Raw genomic sequence first — 23,681 nt, 5'->3', positions numbered from 1 at the left:
GGTATTATCTCCTAAAAATACTCTATACTAATATTTGCTTGGTGGATATGGCTTCCGGGATTCGTATTCGCTGCACTGGTCAAGTATCGAAGTTCCTCCGATGACTTGCTACTCCTGAGTACGCGTACTGTGCCCTGACGCCAGGTGATCTAAACAATTTCAACGAAACTAGTTTTCTACGATCGCACACTGGTCCCAAAGTCCAAAATTTGTGCAAGAATCCAATTTTTTTTTTTAAAAGTTGGACAAATTGCGATGGAGTAATATTCAGGGCAATTGAAAATAATAGAGTTTCAATTGAAATTGCATCCCTGCGATCGCTGGCAGCCCTGGAAATCAGCTGATCGTTTACCGCAAACTTTGTCATTGCTTTCTCGTGAAATTAATGCAAAGTTTGAAAGCAAATTGTGTAAAATCTAATATCTCGATTGCAATAATTCAAAATGGATGATAATTGTGCAGGTATGTGAAATATTATGTAATATTGCAATATTTGTTATATGTGTAATTTCTTTATTAATATAACAGAAAAACCATAAGAGAGAAATAGACGCACTTTTGTGAAGCTCCGCTTTAAACACCGAAAACACCTTAAACTCGGCTTAAAAAATTAAAAACTGCTTACGGCAGCATCATTAATAAGAGTACAACACGTTAAAGTTCTTGTTGCCCGGAATAAATCGGTTTTAAGCAGTAAATCGCTTCTTAATAAATCCACAATTAAGTGCAACAACAATCTAATAAAGAAACAGTGCATAGCAAAACACAATAGCACAGAGACAAAACACTCAGCAAATCAAAACACTCAACACATCAAAACACTCAACCCTCTCGGCACCAACACAATAATGTCTTCAGCAGCAAAGCGACTTAGGAAGGAAACTCACTCCGATCTGAAGGGAGCCCGTGACTCCGATGCTCAACTGCTTCACACGATCGACCTCAGATTTTCCGAGCTAAAGGAAAGTCTTGCAGGGGAGATCCGTGATGGCGAGGCACGTATAACCGGCACTCTGGAAGAAAAATTTAAGTTAATAGCAGCTGACTGCAACAAACTCACACTGAGAGTTACTCAATTGGAGAGCGAGGTGAGAGAGATGGGGATGCTGAGGCAGCGGGTCCAGGAGCTGGATGCGAAACTGTCTAAAAACTGCCAGGATCAGCGCGTTGACGAGTTGGAGGCAAGTGGGTGGCCTCCTGCAACGCACAGGCGGCGTCTGAAGTCGCCTGTGACTTGCGTTGGCATGGGGTCCCACAAGTCCAGGGGGAAAATGTGAAAGCACTTTTTCACGCACTGTGCTTCTCGCTCAAACTGACCCCGCCGCCTAAAGTACGTACGATTTTTCGATCGCGACCGCGAAAATCGACCCGTACAGTAGTGGATCCAATTATAATTATTAAAATGGAATTCATAAAAATTCTGCTGCCAAAAATCCTGCCATACATAACCTATACCTTTAATACTGTACTGACAAAATCTACTTATCCGGATTAATCGAAAACGGCAAAAATAATTCCGATTCCTAAATCAAATAATGAGTACAGACCCATCTCCATTTTACCATACCTATCAAAGGTATTTGAGAATCTCATGGCTGATCAAATTAATAAATTTATGTCCGACAATGCAATGCTTACTAATAATCAGTCTGGTTTTAGGAAAAACAGAAGCTGTACCTCAGTTATTATAAAAATTGCAGACGACATAAGGGAACAAATAGACGAAAACAATGTTACACTCTTAGTTTTACTAGACTATATTAAGGCCTTCGATACAGTAAGCCATAATGTCCTTTGTGCAAAACTACGTAATATGTTTATGTTTTCTAAAACTTCTGTCAAACTTGTGTCTTCGTACCTACAAAATCGTCGTCAATCTGTTGTACTGTCTAGCGTTTCGTCCTCATATGAAAATGTTAATCGTGGTGTACCCCAAGGGTCTGTGCTTGGTCCCTTATTGTTTACCTTATATGTTAATGACCTTCCCAATGCGTTATCTGAATGTAATGTACACTTGTATGCTGATGATGTCCAAATGTATGTGAGTCGTCCTTTAAACAGAATAAATGAATGTATATATGTTTGTAACAGAGAACTTGAACGTGTAAATGAGTGGGCCGGCAACAATGGACTTGGGATCAACCCATCAAAATCAAAATGTCTTGTCATAAGTAAAAGAAAGATAATTTTTAACAATTTGCAGCCACTGAGTATGAATAGCACGCCACTTGAGTACGTTGATACAGCTGTAAACTTAGGTTTTACATTCAACAGAACTCTTACCTGGAATGATCATATTAAAAAGTCTGTAGGGAAAACATATGGCATAATAAGGACATTATACGTAACTAAAAATTGCCTGCCCACCCATATACGTTTACTAATAGCTAAAACCTGCATTGTTCCAGCGCTATTTTATGGAGTAGAAGTTTTTTCAAACTGTGACACTACCAGTAAGAACAAAATTAAAGTTCTATTTAATTACATAGCCAGGTATATATTCAACCAACCACATACAGATCACGTATCCAATCACGTTTTCGCTGAAAATATTCGATATCTCGCTAAATGAATGGATAAAGATGCGGAACTTAATTTTTCTGCAAAAATTTATTTTCCAAAAAGAACCTTTGTATCTTTTCGAAAAACTTCAATTTACATCCTCTAGAAGAGCAAACAATCTTACTTGCATAAGACCCAGATCATTTTGACATCCGAAAGACAATTTTTAATTAATGCTATTCGATCATGGAATCAGCTCCCAAACCATCTTAAAAATATTAGCAGTACCACGCAATTCAAGATAAAATTATTCACACACCTTAAAAACACTATTACGTAAATTAAAGTAAAAATAGAATGCGACTTAGGTTAGTTTTTATGAAAATTAGTTTTAAGTAGTTTTAAGTATAATGTAACAATTAAATATTTGCAAACTCGTAGTGACTAGCGCATTAACTTATAAGTTCCAAACTTGTAGCGTTAGGATGAAATTTTATAATAAATACAAATACAAATACAAATGTGTTTTTGTGATGTTATGTGTTTTAGCAATTCTAACCTAACTTTTGTCGTGTTCCGTGGAATAAAGGTATATAGTATTTAATCGTATTTAAGAAACTATTGATACAGATGTTATCTTTAACATATATATTTTTTGATTACACTAATTTTTTTTGCCCGTTTTTGCCCGATTCCATGAAATATTGTTTTTTGACAGACAACATCAATTTGAGCTATGCTGAAATGGTAGAGGTTTGGCTGGCAAATGGTCATATTATAAAACATTAAAGGAACATATAAAGAACTCAATAAACAAGAAAATAGCAAACTTTGTTGCTGCATTAAAAACTCGGTTAAACAATTGTAACCGGGATGTTTCAAGACTTAAGAAGAAGCATGAAAATTGGCTCGCACTACGTTTCAAAATCAAATTATTACCATCTGATTTTATGGAAGAGGCCCCCAAAAATGCAGGACGCCCACGACTAAACTATGATGCAGGAAGTTGCCGATTAAAGCAAAGATTAGCTGCCGATCTTTCATCTAAAAATAATAACGACGTTAATCTTCTTGCTCATGCAGCAAACTTGGCTGCAAAAAAGGCGCGATTGACCGTTGAGGAAGTATCTTCCAAAGCAGAGCCTGTACCTTTCACTCCAGAAGAAGCCTTAGACTTTTTAATTGAAAACGGCTTTACAAAAAAACAGTATATGAGCATAAGGCTGCAAAGTAAATGCAGGAATTGCGAAATTTATCCGAGCTACAAAAAAATTATCGCTGCAAAAGATAAGTGCAGGCCTAAAGGAATAAATATTACGGAGTCTGTCGCTTCTGTTTCACTACAAAACATGCTTAATCACACTGTCGAACGTATATTACAATTACAAAAAGACATATTTGACGTTTATCCAAATATTTGACTATTTGACAAATGACTATTCTTTTGATTTAGATGTACAAAACGATTAATTTAATAAATATATGTGATAAAAAAAATAAATAAAATTAGCCGAAAACTTTTCTCATTTTCTATTTTAGTTATTTTTTCATTTAAAATATTTATTTTCTGATAAGAAACTAAAATCTAAGCCATGTAAAACTGAAAGCAATATCAATTGACAAACGGACGTATGAGTAATTTTGTTGTTTATAAGGGGAGAAAAGGAAGGCGTGGCCCGATCGCAAACAATTTTTGCACAGGCTTTTTATATCCAACAACCATTAACTGCACCAAGTTTCAAGCGTATATCTCCATTTTTCTAATTACTGCACAAATTTTGGACTTTGGGACCAGTGTGGATCGGTTCGCCTTGGTCGATAATACCATAATGATTTGATTTTCAATCGCAGTTCCAAAGTACGAATTTCTGAATTCGCTTCCCTCTAATATCGAATCAATACTTTAGTCTACCGGATTAATTTCTGACTTAATTATTAACCCTGTGAATAAAATCGTTCCGGTCACCTCAATCCGTAAGGACTCGAATTGCAGTCGCTATTCCAGGCAACGAATTTATAAATCAGTTATGGCTAACCTCAAATACAAAATAGGTTTCTGCGTATTTTCATATTTAAAAGATTTCAAATTGTTAAAACAAAAGCTAATTGGATTGATGGCTAGTACCTCCTAAGGATCCTGCACATAACTTGCGATTTCGGCTCCTAGGACTTGTATACTACCTGAGTGTTTAATTTCTCAAAACGGTAATCGGTTTCTAGACCCACGTTGGGCGCCATTTTCTGTAGTATCCCAGAGGTAGGTGTTCACTAGATATTGTTAGTTTTCTAGCGTATAGACGGATCGGTGTTCGTGCACTTCTTGCATTGCTCGGTGTAAAGCTCATCGGATATGGCGTGGGTCTTCCTCCTCATCTATATATCACACCCGTTCTACTACGAAAAGTTTTAAGTGCACTATCTGTACATTAATGATTGGTCAAAATATTGTAGATATCGGACGACACAGACGGACCCTAAAGAATATATAATAAGAGAAGAATACCAGCAATGTGGGTGGCTTACGTGTAGTTTGCCCCCATTCTCTACCCTCCCAACCTTAGTAACAGTAGAAATTGCTTGCTGTTACCCCTTGGTAATCGCTTTATTGTAGATTAAATCATATTCGAGGAGGTTGACAACAGCATCGCTGTACTGGGAGCGGACCGTATTTATACAAATTATTTGCTCATATTAAACGGTAACAAAATCCAGGATAATTTACAAAAATTCTTCATATTCATTCTTTGTTCTATTTTCTTTTTAGTTTCCGAACTTACATTCTAATAATTCATGTTCTTCTTTTTTCAATTTAAACTTCTTAAATATATTTTGTTCAGACATGTTCCAATAATTCATGATTTTACTTGATAAACTTAATGAAGCTCTTGGTTATGCCCTTTCTTAACATATCCCGGTTAAATCAAATTATTTTTATTTAATAGCTACGGCTGTCGTTAATAAAAATATACGCACATATTTTCCGCTGCCGATTCGTTGGGCGCATCGAAAATGCAGGTGCTGTTTATTACTTCTCAAAGAGCGTGGTTATTAGTTGTGGCATCTGGCATTCACTTAATTTATATGCTAAATAAAAAGAAACAGCTAATAAGAACAATGTCTGATTCTCAAAAAAAAAAGAAAAGGTTCAAACTAAATCAAAACAATAGGACTTCTCTTATGGGCGATCGGTATCGCCGACGTCTGTCAGTGTAGGCGCTGTTTTTGCAAGTATGTGGGCTTGCATCGGTTGTACTCCGTAGCGGACTACATGCTGCTAGAAGTGGCAATCCCTCTTCACAGGTTTGCTGCGCCGATCTCCTTTGGGCCTGTTTATTTCCGCCCAGAAATTGTATAATCCGCAGGTACTCCCGAAAGCTGTTGTGCGAGTCTTCTGATGTTCTAGGTTAGGGCTCCACGCGTCGGTATGCGTTTTTCCAAGTTCCGGCCAGGTATAACTTGTGCACCGCTCAAAGTTCCGTATGCGGCGTTTACGAAGATTCGGTTGCAAGCTCCCAAACCTGCAGTAACCTTAGCTGGGCTCTGCTGGTATGGGTGTTATGTTGTTGTGTTATTTCACGTGTTGGTATATGTGGGCTTCAGCAACGTACAGATTTCCCAGTTTCGCAGCAAAATATCGGCCGGCCAGTCACGGGGATGTACAAATATGTATTTTGTTATAAAGATGTAAGCGCAACAGCACCCGCGACGAGCGCGTGTGCTTTATGGCCGGCCTCCGATGTACGTGCTCTACATACATAGACACATTGTGAGGTTACACTCGCACATTTCAATTAACACAAATAATTACCTTTGCAGTTTGAACGACTCTATTGTTTTAACAATAGGCTCTTTTCTTCTTGTGCGCGTGGTCTACGTCCTCTCTGGCTTTTGGGGTACAGTTTATGCACGTGTCGATATTGCAAGTTGAAATTAATTCTGCTGACCAAATACTTGTGATGGCTTATGGTTCCCAAAATCAAGTGAGCGAGCATCTCTTAGCGTTGTTTCAGGCAGCGCGAATTGGAAACTTCTAGATCCACAATAAACGGGACTTTTCCCAAACTCGCTAATTTTTCCTTCTTTGCCTTTCGCACGCCGATAGAGAGCGAGAGAGAGAGAGAGAGAGAGATCTAAGTAGGTGTGTGTGTGTGTGTGTGCAACGCGACTCAGCAGACATAACCGATTGGAAGTCTTCTCTACATTCCTGCCCGGGCCTATCCGATTTGACATACGGGATACGTTTTGTTTATTGCTATTACTGCTAGAGTCCTATCTCGAAGAAGTATTAACTGAAAAAGGTCGGGCATTCTTCTTTTAGGACCTTATATCTTTTAAGTGGTATACCCCCAGTTTGCCATCTTCGGAGGCTAATTCGTAGTATATATGACTAATTTTCTTCCACACTTTATTATGATAAACTTCTTCGCTGCGTTTGTCTGTGCAAAGCTACGAGCGTATACAGTATCGCCTACTTTAAAATGAACTGAACGGCTACGCAAGTCATACACTTTAGCGTTAGCGACGTGAGCTTCCCTTACTTTTTCCTGTGCCTGCCTCCGAGTCAATTGCATCAGATCAGACGTTTTTAAAGCTGTATCGTCTCTAATCAAATTCAATTTCCTTAGAAGTTCATAGTCCTTGCCGTTCATCACCATATTCTGTCCGAAACACAAAAAGTACGGCGAAAATCCTATGCTACGATGCGTGCTTGCCCTCAAGGTCGCGCTAATCTCATCTATGTTTCTGTCCCAATTGGTATGATCTGTTCCGATGTAAGCCCTGATAGTCGCCAAGACCGATCGGTTCACTCGCTCGCTCGCGTTAGCTTGTGGGGAGTGTATGGCCGTACACGCAGGTGCAACACCGAATCGGGTTAAAAAAGCTTTATAGTAGCCGTTGTCTGTCAATATGTATTCCGGAACTCCGAAAGTGAAAAATACGTATTTTTCCAGGAAATCACATATTCTATCAGAGGTGAATTTTCGTAGTGGGTGTAAGAAATTAAATTTCTTGTAATGTTTGACTATTATTAATAGGCCGATATTGCCGCTCTTAGAACTAGGGTATGGGCCTAACAGGTCCATATACAGTTTTTGGAACGGTCGTTCTGAAGTAGTTGGATTACCCATTGGAGGTCTAAGAATTTGATTGTGACTCTTGGTGGACTTGCAAATGGAGCAGTTAGCTACATAGTCTCGAATCTGAGTCACCATGCCGGGCCAAAATACATTTTGTTGTATTATCAGATTGTTCTTCAATATATCTGTGGGCGCTTGGCAATAGCCGTACTGCGACAAAGTTGCCGCTTTATGTATATTGTGTTGGCATAACAACAAGGTGTTGAAGCCTTGCTTATGCTTAGGCAGCGTAAGTGTTACTGCCCAAGATGTACCGAATATCATTCATATACATGTACACATGCTACATCTTCCTTGTAATACAAGGATGAAATTTGCAAGGTTAACTTAAGGAATTCGTCTTTCTCGATGCTAATATGTAACCTGCAAAGTGTGCACGTATCTGTTTTCAACCAAGATCTCTTATACCGATACATGTCAAGATATTTTTTGTGCATCAGCATTGTGCCTCACTTGTGCATGAACCTGATCCGTGTTATCCATCCGTTTTGTGTCCTCCTCGGGAGCTCGGATTTGATCGGTGTGACGCTTTGTAATTCTGTGGTTGTGAGCGAGGTTGCATAAGTAAGTTCAAAATCCTATACATTTGTCTATTGTTGCCCGTGACCAAGATGCTTTATTTGGATTGGTGTAGTCTCGAATGTATACCTTCTGTCCCTGAGTAAATGATTCTAAACGCTTCCCTTTGTAGCTTTTTATGCTCTTTTCTTGTTGTTTCAATATTCTTGAGCTGACTGTAGGTGGACTCATGAGGTCAAATCTAATCTTTAGACTCCTACCAAAGAAAAGCTTTACCGGGGTTTCTCCTGTTGTACAATTAGGTGTATTCCGGTAGTCTTCCAAGAATCTGTTTGTGATGGTTCCTAAACTTCCGTGACCATCCCATCCTCGTCGCCAATATGTTTTATTCAAAGTGTGCACGTGTCTGTTTACAACTAAGATTTCTAGTATCGATAATACATGCAAATATATCGGTATGAGCTTATCATACGATACATACTAAAATTTTGCTATGTAACAATATCATTAATATTTATTTATCTTGCTCTTCCATTCCACCTAGATCTGATACTTCTTTCTATTTAATACACCTTTCTTTAGTATCGTCTTCTACTGTCGATGAGGACCACCTTATTATGATGCGCGATTTTATACCTAACATGTTTTGACTTTCTTCAGTGAATTACAATCCCCTTTTTTCCGAAAGTCAGCACAATTTTATCGACGAATATGTCTCTGGGCCAGATAAACTTTGTTAAGAACCATATGGACAGATTTCTTGATTTAATCTTTGTTAATAACGACACTCTCGTAAATGTATTCAGAAGCTCTCACTTTTCTCTGTCTGAAGACCACTACCATCCATTTCAGAAATTCAGACTAAGTCCGCAATGCCAACTTTATTGGTTTAAGCCAGCATCTGAGTGCTATTCATTGGTCCTCATTAAAATCATGTAATGATCTAGAGGCTCTAGTGTAATTCCTTAATTTGACATTGCATTCGTCGATTAATATTTTCGTTCCTCAAGTATCGGTATGTGACACATCCACACCCCCATGGTTCAAAAGGCACTTTTCATACCTCAAAAATACCTCAAAGAATATATTTCAAATTATGTCACGAATTGGTTCTGTTTTTAACTGATTCTGAACACTGTTATGATTGCTACATCGCTTAATGTACAGAAAGCTTTCGTAATGATCCGAAATATTTCTACCCCTTTGTAAATTCTAAAAGAAAATGAAATGCGCATCCCTCCACTATGTATTTACACAACCGAACTTAATCATTATCTTTAAACATTTCTAATCGTTTTGCAAACCTTTTCAGTCAACCTACTCTTTACAATCCTCTGACTTATCCACTCCTTATCCGTATCCTTATGTCCTTTTCTGCGGGTCCTGATATCATTCCAGGCTGTCTTGGCCAATAACTTTTCTATTCAACATATCTTTATTATCTTCAAAGTATAAGTTCCCAAAAATAAGGAATGAATTGATATTAATCCAATTCATAAAAAAGGGCCAAGGTCCGTTGTCGAAAACTATCTAAAACTTTCTGCTAGACCTAAGCTTTTGGCACAGTTGGTCACTTGTCAACTTCACATATTTGTGCCTCCATAATTTCTTCCACAGCATGGCTTTGTTAAACATAGAAATCTTCTTGAATTTCCTTCTCTCATCTACCGTCGTTTCCTAAATAAATGCCTAGCTAATGTTGACTTCCGAAAGGCATTTGATTCAGTAGACCACAGCCTTCTCCTTCATAAACTATCTCTTCTTGGTTTTCCACCTAATTTACTTAACTGGATTTCGGCCTATCTTTCAAACAGATCTCAACGCGTACTTTTCAATAATCAACTTTCTTCTGTCGTAAATGTTTTTTTTGGTGTCCCCCCATTAGTGATCTTCAAAAAATAGTGTCATTTGCCTCTACTTTTATGTATGCGGTCATTCTCTGACCAAATGTCATACAATCTGACATAGATTAAATACAATTATGGTGCTCCAACAATTTGTTACATCTTGAGCACGCTAACATACACTATTACCATCTTAAAAACTCTACTTTAGAACGTATTACGCCTAGGTCTCCTATTTAACAGTCAGTTTTGTTTCAAAATTCATATTTCTGTCACCATTGGTCAAGCTAAGAGTGTTTTGGTTTTCTTAAAACGTTGGCCCATTGAGTTTGACGACTCGTAATCAACAAAAACTCTGCACCTTTAAATGGTTCGCCCTATTTTGGAATATTTGTTTATGGAGCCCTCAATATATTAATCAACACACATTAATCGAATCAGGTCCAAAGGAATTTTTTATTATTTGCACCTCGACAGCTGAATTGGGAGCCGGTGAGGAGTTTGCCACCTTATTCTTCAAGGTTAAAATTAATTGATTTACAGTCTTAAAATTTTGCAGTGGAGTAATATTTTTGCATACGCCTCCTTCTCAGCTAAATTGACATCGCTCTTACCTAAAGATTTACTCGTACTTTTCGCACTATTCACTTGCCATTTTTCGGGTGCTTTGTTCAAATTATAATGGAGTGTATCCTGTAATTTCTTTGGAAAATTGTATTGATCGGTTATCACCAAACACTAGTCATGTAATATTTAGTCATTTAGTGTCTTTCTTATCTGTTTAGAGTTAACAATGCTCTAGTAACATTAATTTATAAAACTAATTAAAAATAATAACAATTTAACTATATAACTAAGATTTTTTATATCTAAGCATTCGTGGTCTTAAGGTGGGACGAAATATTAGGAACAGATTTTTCAAAACATATAAATAGATAAACAAAGTTTTAGTTCACAAAACTCGAAAAGTTCGTGAAGTGCATAATTTGACCTGCAAATTGGCAGACGAGGAGGCGAAATGCACGAGTATATCTATATATATATATATATCTTGCCAAGAAGAAAAGGAGAGAACACCATACCGTTAAGTAGTTTGTGCATAACATTAAAGTGTGTTCGTCAATTAGGCTTAATCTTGCTAAGTAGGGCGGTAATTGCCTATGCCGCAGTGAAAATATTAAAAATTGTTTTTGAACTGATTCTATTAAATTCTGTTCGTGATTATATGGAGGGCTTCAAACGCATGAGCAATATTCAAGATCTAAGCGAACTAAGCTAACATACAGTGCTTTAGTTGTATAAGGATCATCAAACTCTTTATCCCATCTTTTATAAAAAGCTAGGACTCCATGCGCTTTATTAATGACTGAAATATGGCTATTAAAACATCATTAATGATCAAATAGTACACCAAGATCATTTACTTTAGTTAGTTGCACCAAAGACGAGTTTTCAAGAAAATACGAAATAGGATGGACAGAAGTTCGAAAGAATGACCTGGACTTGCCTTTAGAATGATTAAATAATAACAGGTTGTTCGAGAACCACGCTTGAAATTGGTTTAGATCTGACTGAAGGCAGAGATGCGAGCTCAAATCAGAAAATGACAAGCAAATTTTAACATCGTCAGCGTACATAAAAGTTGTGCAATAGGAGAGAACCTGGGGGAGGTCATTAATAAACAAGACTAATAATAATAGTCGTAGGTGACTGCCTATCGAAAGATACGACGAAATTCTGTTGCATAAGTAACATAAGGAGGAAAACCAAGTATAAAAAGAAATAATGTATAATGTATAATGTATCTACTGAAGTCATTGAATATATTGGCGACTTTGAAGAAAATTCTAGAAGATTAGTAGAGCGGACCGATTTTTTACAAAGTCATGCTGTGATTGAGAAGTTAAACAGCTACAATTATATTGGAGTTCGACCTAGATCCTTTTTTTATGAAGAGGGATTAAAAAAGATTCCTTTCAACAAATTGGAAAGTAAGATTTGGAGAGCAAAAAATTTTGAGTCAACACTCGTTAGGTAAATGCAACAACGGCACTGCGTCGTAAAAGTTTTCTTAAAAATCGGTTTATGTTAACTTCGACTAGAGGCAGTTTTTCGAAAAAATCCAGCTTTGATAAATTTTAAACTAATCATTTTCTCGTGAATTATGCAAATTAGCTTGACAATAATGGCAGGATCAACAATAGAATGTAAACAATTTTTTTCCTTTAATGCGACCAATACCCAAGATAATAGTGTGTTCAAAATGAGGTGACTGGCGATGTTGAAATTTTCATGAATTTAAAGCTCAGAACAAGACAAATCCATTACAAGAGGGAGTTCTCGTTCAACAAGCTTCATTTGTGAATGATATAGTGCGGCCCGTGTCGAGCAATACAATGACGTATTTTGAAACAGTTTTATCCAGATGTCTCTAAATTTAAGAGAGTATTCTATCGGATAGGCGAATCTCCTGTTGATACTGATCAAAACTTTTTAAACCAGACAACCTATATTTTTATCTTATATTATAAGCGCGGTTCAATGCGTTATCTATCAATGTTATATATACATACACACACGAGCGCATTAAGTGCAGCTTAGTTCATATGTATATGTAAGATATGGACCAACTGCATTGTCTTAGTCAGTACTTTTCCATTCATCTCAAAACGGTTAAACATTAACGAACTAATTTAGACTAGTATTCAATGACTCTGCCTATTCTTGTATTTCTCTGTAAACCTACAATCAGTCACATTTTTTCTCCCAACGTGAGTAACGATTTTGCATTCGGGACATTTCAATTAAATTAGTATTTGTCAATTATGATCTATAGATTTCTACGTCGTATAGAACCGTCTCCTAACTTCGATCGCCATGCGGAGTGTGATTCAACAGCGCGGCTTTTGCAAAAGCCAAATTACATACGCGCATAATCATGCCCTTGAATTCGTGGAAGATATTCAGTCAATCTCGACACTTGGGAAAACCCCGAGCACGACCTTGATGTACACGAAGAGAAACATTACTCAACTTATGCAATCCTAGGTAATTATCTTGAGAAATTAAAGACGGAGGCCGTTGATAACATTGTACTTCAACACGATCAAACCCTGAACGATTCTCATAGAAGCCGCATGGAGTTTCAATTCGAGCGAATCTGGAAACATTTTTCTGATAGGATTTTGGTATCGATCGGAACAAATTCGAGTCTTACTGACTGCCAGAAATTTCATTATCAAAAATCCTATCTATCTGGTGATGCGCTCGCGTTAATCAAACATGTTCCCGTTACTAGTAAAAATTACAGTGAAGCCTGGGAGAACTTTCAAAAAAGATACTACAAACAATCATAATTATCATAATTATACCAACGTTTCTGAATAGTTATATAACGCTACCAAGTGCCACACCCAGTAACATTAGTACCGTGCAGAAATTGGCTGACGTCGCAGACGAAGCAATTTGTGGGTTGCCAGCCATTCAATGTTAGCAACGAGATCCCTGGTTAATTTTTTTATTATTATCCAAACTGGATGCCGAAACTCGTGTATCATGGCTGTCCATCAACAAATTCCTGAAATTTCTGAAGTCACATTGCGACACCTTAGAGGCCTGCCAACTAGTTCGCGCGCCACAAGCTCGACGATCAGCTGCCACACACCACGCTGACGCTCATCCGGGACGAGACAAACACAATTCCACATCGTGCCAGCAGAATCATCCAATTCCGCGCATTGGACATTGCAAATCGCCGAGAATTCTGGAGGACCAAAATGGTTTGCTTTAATTACCTTAGCGCCTCACATATGGTCGGCAATTGTACCTCAAACATCACACATTAGTCCACGGCTCGCCTCAGCAAGTTCAAAATAAAATCAACGTTAAATCAACAAGCGTTAACGTACTTCCCACAACCTACGGAGCTGCGCCTTCACTCAATACTTAACCACTCAACATCGCCTTCAAGAAGACCCACCATCGGGAAGCGCTCCTCCTATAGAAAACAACTACACTCATCATACCCTGGAAAATATTCTGGTTGCCGGTTCGCTAACCCAACCATCCTCGCAGACGTAATCGACGCCTGGGAAAACACCACAACATGCAGGTTGCTACTAGACACGGGATCCATCATTACTTTGGCATCGGAATCATTTGTCCAGCGAATAGCCGTGAGTCGAACGCATGGATTTCAATTCTTGGCCTCGCAGCTAACAACGCGGGTCTTACTCGTGGAGGAACACATTTTAAGCTGCGCTCTCGACATTTGGATCAGGACATCGAACTGCCCTCTTTCTTATTGGCATCATTGTTGTCATCGCTCCCAGCGCAAGCGATTGGTCTCTAGCGTGGAAACAAATCTCGGCTCTTCCACTAGCGGATCCCAAATTCTGCACCCCAGGAGATATAGATGTCCTCGTTGGATCAGATCGACTTTGATCTCTATACACCGCAGAATGAAAAAAGTTTGGTAAGGGCTACCCTATAGCACTTGATACAATGTTTGGTTGGATAATTGCTTAATCTTACAATGCATGCAACGACCATTCCAACGTAATCACATGGAATAGCTGTCATTAGCTCAAATCAGTGAAAGCCCTATCACCTACGTGAACCTGCCGCATCACGCCGTTATCAAGATAAAATCCTTAAAAGTTAGTTCTGGAATTTCGCGTAGCGAAGAGAAAAGAAGAAATTACTGCGAGCCCATTAGTAATCTTTGGGTTTTGACCGTCACTGGAATAGCGCCCTCTCCATTTTTGGCTGTGCGAGTTCTAAAGCAGTTAGCCGACGATCACCGCCATGAGTACCCAGCAGCGTTTTCCCACGACGGCTATGTTGACGATTTTAAGTTCAGCCCAGATCCGACAAAGCGAGAATTGTTATCGCATCTTTCCTTGCAGCGCCCACCACAGTTATAATCAAACTCATTTTAAGAAAGGTAAACGGCTTTTACGCACTGGGACGACCCGATTCTTGAATTCCTAAACTCACATTGGAGAGCATTAGTTGAGGATTTTCCAATGCTAACACACTGTCAAGTATCTGTATACATTGTTGCACAATCCAATCCACAAATCCAATTGCACGGATTCGCCGACGTGTCCATGCACGCTTATGGGGCGGTCGTCTACAGTCGTTTTGCAATTGCGAACACGAGTGTCACTCATAAAAACAGTAACGATTCCACGCCTTGAATGCATCGCTTCTCTTCTTCTTACGTGACTGCTGGACGGGTTCAAAGATAGTGTCCACTAGCTGTCTGCACCACCACGACACTGGAACACATGCGTCTGCAACAGAACGGTTGAGATCCTGAACGAGTACCCACTAAACTGCTAGAGCCATGTCCGTTCCGAGTATAATACTGCTGACTGCGCGTTTCGAGGTCTTTACCCATCCAAGCTTATCGAGCATGAACTTTGGTGGAAGGGCCCATCTTGGCTGGCTAAGCCATAATACGAATGGCCGCCGTCGACTAGCACACGCGTTTCCACACATTCGGGCATCAACACCGAGGAACGTGCACTTTCGTGATGAAAGTATGTACAAATTACTCATCAGAAGGCCTGCTTCTGAGTACGTTAGTTCAAGGGAGTTGCTGGCAGCACATTGTCAAATTTTTTATTTAGGCGTTGATACATTATGGTCAGTACAAACAAGTGGCCCTTAGGCCACTAAGCAATGCTTTTTATGCGCGGACCCCAGGGGGTTGTTCAAAAGAATATCGCGAGAGGTGAAAGAAGACGGACAAGAAAAGGAACGGACCTACAAGTTCAAAACGACACATACGAAACAAAATACTACACACTAATTTCGTGCTTAGTAAGACAAGATTAGTAAAAAGTCGGTGGTGGAAATGATGTGATAGAATTTGTTATAGTCATTACATAGTACTCTAAAAGGCTCATGCATATCACAGTTTGATCGACAATGGCTTAAGATAAGAGGATTATTGTTCCTAGTAGGTCTATTAAACACAGACAAATGTAGGCGACCCAGTAACTCGCGACTCTCCACTTCTCCGTGAATAAGTTTACAAATAAAAGGAATACCAAGCATCTTTCTACGATAAGATTAAGTTGGTAAACTAATTAGAAGAAGTCTACTCGGATAAGATGGTAAAATAAGGTTTACATCCCAATAAAGGCTGTTTGCGCACTCAGCGCTTGTATTTAAATCACTAGTTGTAGGGCGAGAGAGGGAGCCAATAAAGCTTTCGTCTGTTCGGTCTTGCGAATTCGCCCCGTCTCTCGCCACCGTAGCATAAGTTAGGTTCTAAGAGAAATTATTGAAATATAATTGTTAGTGATCCATCGAACGTCATCGTAGCCACTCCTTTTCGTCGCGCTTTCGACATAGTTTTCACAAGTTTCGCAATTAAAATCGTCTCGAACTACTGCGTTCACAAGTTTTCTCGTTATTAATACAAAATAGTATTAAATTTTCATGGTGACCCCGACGTGATCAGCAGTAGAGTTCGCGAGTTTTAATTTTTTTTTCGGTGAAAAACTAAAAACAATACCAACAAAAACCAATTTATTCGTGTCGGTTCGGCCAATAAATTAAATTTAATAATTTCATCGCTGGAAATTTTCTGCCGTTCTTGAAGTTTCGCCTGACGTTTCGGCAAATTTAATTGCTCAATTTGCTGCTGCCGCCAAATGGAAGTCAAAAAGGAAGTTGCAATTATCAAGTCGACCATCCAGGTATAGAGTGCCAAAAGTTGAAAGTTAATCTTTGGCGTTTTGTCAATTGTGTTTTGGCCCATCTTTCAACTTTTTGCATTCGTGTAAAAATCGGTAGATAGGGAGCATTCTAACCAAGAAATAAAAATTTGCATGTACTAACAACCAAGATTCTACAATAAACATAATATATTTCGAATTATATGTGAATCGCTTTGGCCAAAAATAAAATACTCGTCGTCGACCCAATTAGTGCGAACTTAATTCCCCCAACTTTCGTCGTAGTGAGCACCAATTTAGGGTATAAATAAAAATAGCTGGAAAAAAGTGCAAATTGTGAAAAGTGTAGCTCTCAGAAAATTAGCGGCAATAACTTTCACCGCAGTTTGTCCGAACATTTCCCGCGCTTTTCAGAATTTTCCCGCGCTTTTCCAATTTTTCCACGCTTTTCATAATTTTGCGCGCATTTTGGCGTCAGGCTTATATATTCGTTGCCCTTAGTTATCAGTCAGTGTATCATTCTCCGTTAGCATTTCCATAGGAAGAGCCGCTAGCCGCGTACACATACACACGCACACCGACACCGCTGCCGCTATTTCGAGTTCTCTTTTGTCGTTTTCGTTCTCGATCGCTGCAGCAGTGCAATTTTCGGTCTGCCTAAACGTTTGTTCGTTTTTTCGGTACGCTCGAGCTTGAGCGGTAGCTCCCCTACAGTGCGTGCGTGCGGCATATACTGTCGCAGGGTTTATATAAAAAATATAAAAACCCTATTTAGATTTTTCGCTATAATTCTCTCGGCACTTAGCTCCCTTACACCGTGTGCGATCGGTATATTACTCGTTGATTTTTTATTATATTATTTAACAAATAAATAATTTAATAAAAATAAATATTTAACACCTCTTCGATACCAACCAAATAAATACAAATAAACGCAATGGCAACTAAGGATATCGAAGAGCTTAAACACCAACGAGATGTTTGCATGAAAAGTATTAACCGAACTTATCGCCACTTAAAAGAAGCTAAATTATCTATAAATCCGGTCGAGCTTGAGTGTCGATTAGAGATTCAAAATACGCACATTGAAAATGCTTCACTTTTGCAAAACCAAATAGAAGTGAAAGATACAAAAGATGTATACCGCGAAGAGTTGGAAGAGAGGGCCGTAATGACAAAGTCATTGCTGATTTCAATTTTAAATAAGTGCAAAACAAATAATATCGAGAAATTCACTCCGCCAGCAAATCGCCCGTCTCAATGCCGTCTACCGAGCGTTGCTCTCCCAACTTTAAGCGGAAAACACTCCGAAATTAAAAATTTTATAAGATTTTTCTAAACTTTCGTTGACAAAGATGACACTTTACACGGTATTGAAAAATTCAATCATTTAATTTAGCTGGAGACGCTTTAGGAACAGTTAGGGCCCTTCAAGTCACTTCGGAAAATTATCCCAAAGCCCTTGCTAGCCTGAAGCGGGTGTACGATAATGATTGTCTTATTTTTTTGACAACATATCGACACTTTTTAATTTGCAAAAAATTTCCCAGCCTTCAGCTACAGCCTTGAGAACCCTCATCGACACGGTCACAGCCTTGTATGACTCCTTGCTGTCTATTGGGGATGATAGACGCATTACTAATGCCATTTTAATAATAAGGCTTCCAAGCCTAAAACTGTTCCGCAGGCCCAATCTAACCCTAAGAAGAATGGAAATAGGAGTTTTTCGTTTGTTGCTGCCAGGAACGACTCTGTTCAATGCATGTATTGCAACTCAGCTGAACATCAGATTGGAAACTGCGCTTCCTTCGCAGCCCTGACAGTTCAGCAAAGATTCGATTTCGCTAAAAGAGCACCCTTATGCATTAACTGCTTAAGAAAGGGTCACACTGTCAAAAAATGCAAATCGAACAGATGTAGAGTGTGCAATTCCTCACATCACACTTTGCTACACATATATGCCCCAAACACAAATCTCGCGTTGCCACCTCCTTCTCAGCCCACGCTCATGTAGGAGTCTCCATCCACGTCGCATGTTTTGCATGCGAATGCATCGGATCGAGTCATTCTTGCAACTGCTGTTGTGAGCGTCCAAACAAAAAGCGGCGAGTTTGTATTAGCTCGAGCGTTGCTCGACTCTGGTTCACAATTAAACTTTGTAACCGACGAGCTCGCTCAGAGGCTCAAAATTACAAGAGAGGACGTGTGCATGAGCTTGCGAGGCATTGGTGGAACTAATGCCCAAGCCACAAATAAAATACACACGATTGTGAAGTCGCGAGTAGAGAACAGCCAATTGTCGTCCGACTTTTGGATTATGAAAAATATTTCTGGTTATCAATCCGGATCAAGCAATGAACACCAGCGGGTGGAGGGTGCCTGAAAATATTCAGTTGGCAGATCCATTCTTCTTCAAGCCCCAAAAAATAGATATGCTCTCTCGCCACCGTAGCATAAGTTAGGTTCTAAGAGAAATTATTGAAATATAATTGTTAGTGATCCATCGAACGTCATCGTAGCCACTCCTTTTCGTCGCGCTTTCGACATAGTTTTCACAAGTTTCGCAATTAAAATCGTCTCGAACTACTGCGTTCACAAGTTTTCTCGTTATTAATACAAAATAGTATTAAATTTTCATGGTGACCCCGACGTGATCAGCAGTAGAGTTCGCGAGTTTTAATTTTTTTTTCGGTGAAAAACTATAAACAATACCAACAAAAACCAATTTATTCGTGTCGGTTCGGCCAATAAATTAAATTTAATAATTTCATCGCTGGAAGTTTTCTGCCGTTCTTGAAGTTTCGCCTGACGTTTCGGCAAATTTAATTGCTCAATTTGCTGCTGCCGCCAAATGGAAGTCAAAAAGGAAGTTGCAATTATCAAGTCGACCATCCAGGTATAGAGTGCCAAAAGTTGAAAGTTAATCTTTGGCGTTTTGTCAATTGTGTTTTGGCCCATCTTTCAACTTTTTGCATTCGTGTAAAAATCGGTAGATAGGGAGCATTCTAACAAATAATATCGAGAAATTCACTCCGCCAGCAAATCGCCCGTCTCAATGCCGTCTACCGAGCGTTGCTCTCCCAACTTTAAGCGGAAAACACTCCGAAATTAAAAATTTTATAAGATTTTTCTAAACTTTCGTTGACAAAGATGACACTTTACACGGTATTGAAAAATTCAATCATTTAATTTAGCTGGAGACGCTTTAGGAACAGTTAGGGCCCTTCAAGTCACTGCGGAAAATTATCCCAAAGCCCTTGCTAGCCTGAAGCGGGTGTACGATAATGATTGTCTTATTTTTTTGACAACATATCGACACTTTTTAATTTGCAAAAAATTTCCCAGCCTTCAGCTACAGCCTTGAGAACCCTCATCGACACGGTCACAGCCTTGTATGACTCCTTGCTGTCTATTGGGGATGATAGACGCATTACTAATGCCATTTTAATAATAAGGCTTCCAAGCCTAAAACTGTTCCGCAGGCCCAATCTAACCCTAAGAAGAATGGAAATAGGAGTTTTTCGTTTGTTGCTGCCAGGAACGACTCTGTTCAATGCATGTATTGCAACTCAGCTGAACATCAGATTGGAAACTGCGCTTCCTTCGCAGCCCTGACAGTTCAGCAAAGATTCGATTTCGCTAAAAGAGCACCCTTATGCATTAACTGCTTAAGAAAGGGTCACACTGTCAAAAAATGCAAATCGAACAGATGTAGAGTGTGCAATTCCTCACATCACACTTTGCTACACATATATGCCCCAAACACAAATCTCGCGTTGCCACCTCCTTCTCAGCCCACGCTCATGTAGGAGTCTCCATCCACGTCGCATGTTTTGCATGCGAATGCATCGGATCGAGTCATTCTTGCAACTGCTGTTGTGAGCGTCCAAACAAAAAGCGGCGAGTTTGTATTAGCTCGAGCGTTGCTCGACTCTGGTTCACAATTAAACTTTGTAACCGACGAGCTCGCTCAGAGGCTCAAAATTACAAGAGAGGACGTGTGCATGAGCTTGCGAGGCATTGGTGGAACTAATGCCCAAGCCACAAATAAAATACACACGATTGTGAAGTCGCGAGTAGAGAACAGCCAATTGTCGTCCGACTTTTGGATTATGAAAAATATTTCTGGTTATCAATCCGGATCAAGCAATGAACACCAGCGGGTGGAGGGTGCCTGAAAATATTCAGTTGGCAGATCCATTCTTCTTCAAGCCCCAAAAAATAGATATGCTCTCTCGCCACCGTAGCATAAGTTAGGTTCTAAGAGAAATTATTGAAATATAATTGTTAGTGATCCATCGAACGTCATCGTAGCCACTCCATTTCGTCGCGCTTTCGACATAGTTTTCACAAGTTTCGCAATTAAAATCGTCTCGAACTACTGCGTTCACAAGTTTTTGCGTAATTAATACAAAATAGTATTAAATTTTCAAAGGCCTCGTAGATAGATCCTATCCAGTCAACATGTACACTACATTGGGGACTCCAAACTGGCGATCAATACTCCAAAATTGGACGAACAAATGAAACGAACAAAGGTTTTGTGATATAAGGATCATCAAATTCCTTAGAAAACCTTTTTAAAAATCCAAGCATTCCCCTGGCCTTATTCACCATATAAGGTCAGAAAATTTAAGTTTTGGGTCCAAAAGAACACCAAGGTCATCAATATGTCTTATTCTAGTCTACTCACAACCGTCTAACGTATACGTGGCATAATGTGGGTTGACCCGATAAAATGTCATTACTCTGCATTCAGTGCTATTTAAATACAATAGATTTACAGAACATCATGTTTGAAAAGCATCAAGGTCCGTTTGTAAATCTGAACAGAGGTAAATATCGCTATTTTGCAGACATAACTAAACTAAATAGTGTAAAAAGAAGCGGGCCCAGGATTATTTCAGAGACGGAGCTTTTAAAGAGGACTCGTTGTGTCCTACCACTTAGATAATACAAAATCCATTTTAGAAGATCATTTGAAAACCCTAATAGGTCTAACTTCCGTACAAGAAGAGAGGTATTTGCAGAATCAAACGCTTTACTAAAGTCAGTGTTAACAGTGTTATTTCTGAAGCCATTTATAACGAAAAACGTTAGTTCCAAGAGGTTTGTTGTCGTATTCCTACGTTTTATAAACCCGTGTTGGCACGGGGATATAATCGACCTACAGATATGTTGCAAGTGGGGTGTAACAATGATTTTTAAAAGCTTGGGGACAGCGGACAACTTGGAAATACCTATATAATTGCTTGTATTTGATTTATTTCCCTTTTCATGAAAGGGAATATCAAATGAGTCCTTTTAATTAGTTGGGAAGTCAGAGGTTTCTGGGGTTAGGGTAATCAATTTATGCAGTAATCTACACAGGGTCTCTGCGCAGTATCTAGGCACACAGCCTGGAACACGTCAGGACCCGGTGAGTGAACTGACTTTACCCTTTGCAGATCAACGAGATCGGAGTTTTCACTTAAATTCAAAAAAATTAAGTAAGACATTGTCATGGCATATGAATAAGATTGATGTTTGGAAAAACTGTGCAGAGATCGGCAATTGCCTGATCAGTAATTGCCGTAAGAGAGACGGATTTACGCTTAGTGTTAACAAAATTATAAAACTGTTTTGGATCTTAAGAAAACTGGATCCTATAACGAGTTAAGTAGCCAATATAACACTAGACGTTAAGCTCGGTAAAATTTGACCGAGCACTTAAATATCTGGAAAAGGCGGCTTGCGTACCACACGCCTTATATTTATTAAAAAGTCTGGACTTAACATTTTTTAGACGTAACAACTCATTATTAAACCATGGTTTATTGAAGCTAGATGGATAGCGTAACGGAGCACACTTTTGGAAGAAGGAGTTAATGCATTATAAAAGATAATAATGGCCTCAGCCATGTTAGTGCATGAATAAAATTCGGACCAGTCCAAGAAGGATATACAAGTATTCAAGCGACCAAAGTTTGTGTTACGAAAGCAGTGGTTTCGTTTAACAGTCTTTCCAAATATTTCCTTTAACTCTGTCCCTGCATCAATAGTCAGCTCTAGTGCTGGGTGATAGGGATCTTCAGGCTGCGTTAGTGGCAACGCTCTAAAACACAAACGCCTTCTGGCCTTGACACAAAACACAATTCCTGTAAACGTCCTAAAGAATTATGTAAGAATTATGTTAGAAGTAAAATATTTGTTTTTTCATCCGGGGACCAAGTCACATTAGGTATGTTAAAATCACCTAAAACTATTAACTTATCTCTGTAGGGCAGTTTATTGCAAATGTAATGTGTAACGGAAAGGTGATTCGCATAAATTGGAAACTCAGATGATGGCGGTATATATGAGCAGGTAATATAAATAAATCTACCGGGGAATGATAATTTTATACCCAGAAATTCGATGTCATTCATTTCATTAAAAGTAAGTAATTCGAACGTGAGGCACAAATATAAACGCCAGCTCCATGCAAAATCGCAGCAGATTTGATTTTCTCCATTTCTGAATGATGAGAAAATATTGCGAGTTGGTAAACGAATTGAGAATTCGTCTGCTAAGTGGAGAACGAGAACTTTAATGTCGACACAGTTCCATTATTCGCGTATCATATATTAACATTATAAAACGATAGTAAATTTTTTTTCTAATAAGTCTTATTCAAGTCCGATTCAAGTCCTTAATAGTATGAAATGGCTGTTATAAAAAGCAACAATTCTATATACTTTCCTCTGCGATGAATCTTCCTTCTGCTGACTGGAATTATATCCTGAAGACACAAGTCGATCAATATTTGTTGCAGAGTAATAAGGATAAAAGCAGGCGTGGGTGTCCTTTAAAAGTAATTTACTGGAAAAAACATTAAAAACAAATTTATGTAGATTTGCTATGTGTACTTTAATAAATACCCTTAAAGTATTTTAGCAAATTGACCATTTATTTAATTTTACGATAATAACAAATAACTAGCCTAGGAACTACTAGAATCTGCATAC

The 23,681-nt window shown here is 38.7% G+C and overlaps 1 protein-coding gene across 9 annotated transcripts in view; it reads right to left on the bottom strand.

Annotated features, from left to right (window-relative positions):
- The window catches only part of LOC108150545 (acetylcholine receptor subunit alpha-like), a 688,503-nt gene that overhangs the window by 208,903 nt on the left and 455,919 nt on the right, over positions 1-23,681 (bottom strand). For 6 of the 9 annotated variants that reach the window (XR_005977287.1, XM_041708510.1, XM_041708509.1 and 3 more), the window contains one exon: positions 23,416-23,535. The exons of 1 other annotated variant lie outside the window; for it this stretch is intronic. Coding sequence is in view for 5 of the 8 variants with exons in the window: in XM_041708510.1 (XP_041564444.1) it covers positions 23,416-23,535 (120 nt within the window). In the remaining 3 variants the exon portion in view is untranslated. Of the gene's footprint in view, positions 1-5,475; positions 10,759-23,415; positions 23,536-23,681 lie in introns of those variants that run through there. 2 more of the 9 variants (XR_005977289.1, XR_005977288.1) reach the window with 2 other exon arrangements.

This window comes from Drosophila elegans, unplaced genomic scaffold (assembly GCF_018152505.1).
Source record: "Drosophila elegans isolate 14027-0461.03 unplaced genomic scaffold, ASM1815250v1 contig_208, whole genome shotgun sequence".
In the NCBI taxonomy this organism is placed as follows: domain Eukaryota; kingdom Metazoa; phylum Arthropoda; class Insecta; order Diptera; family Drosophilidae; genus Drosophila; species Drosophila elegans.
Note: the sequence above shows the minus strand (reverse complement) of the source record. Positions and strands in the feature narration are given on the sequence as shown.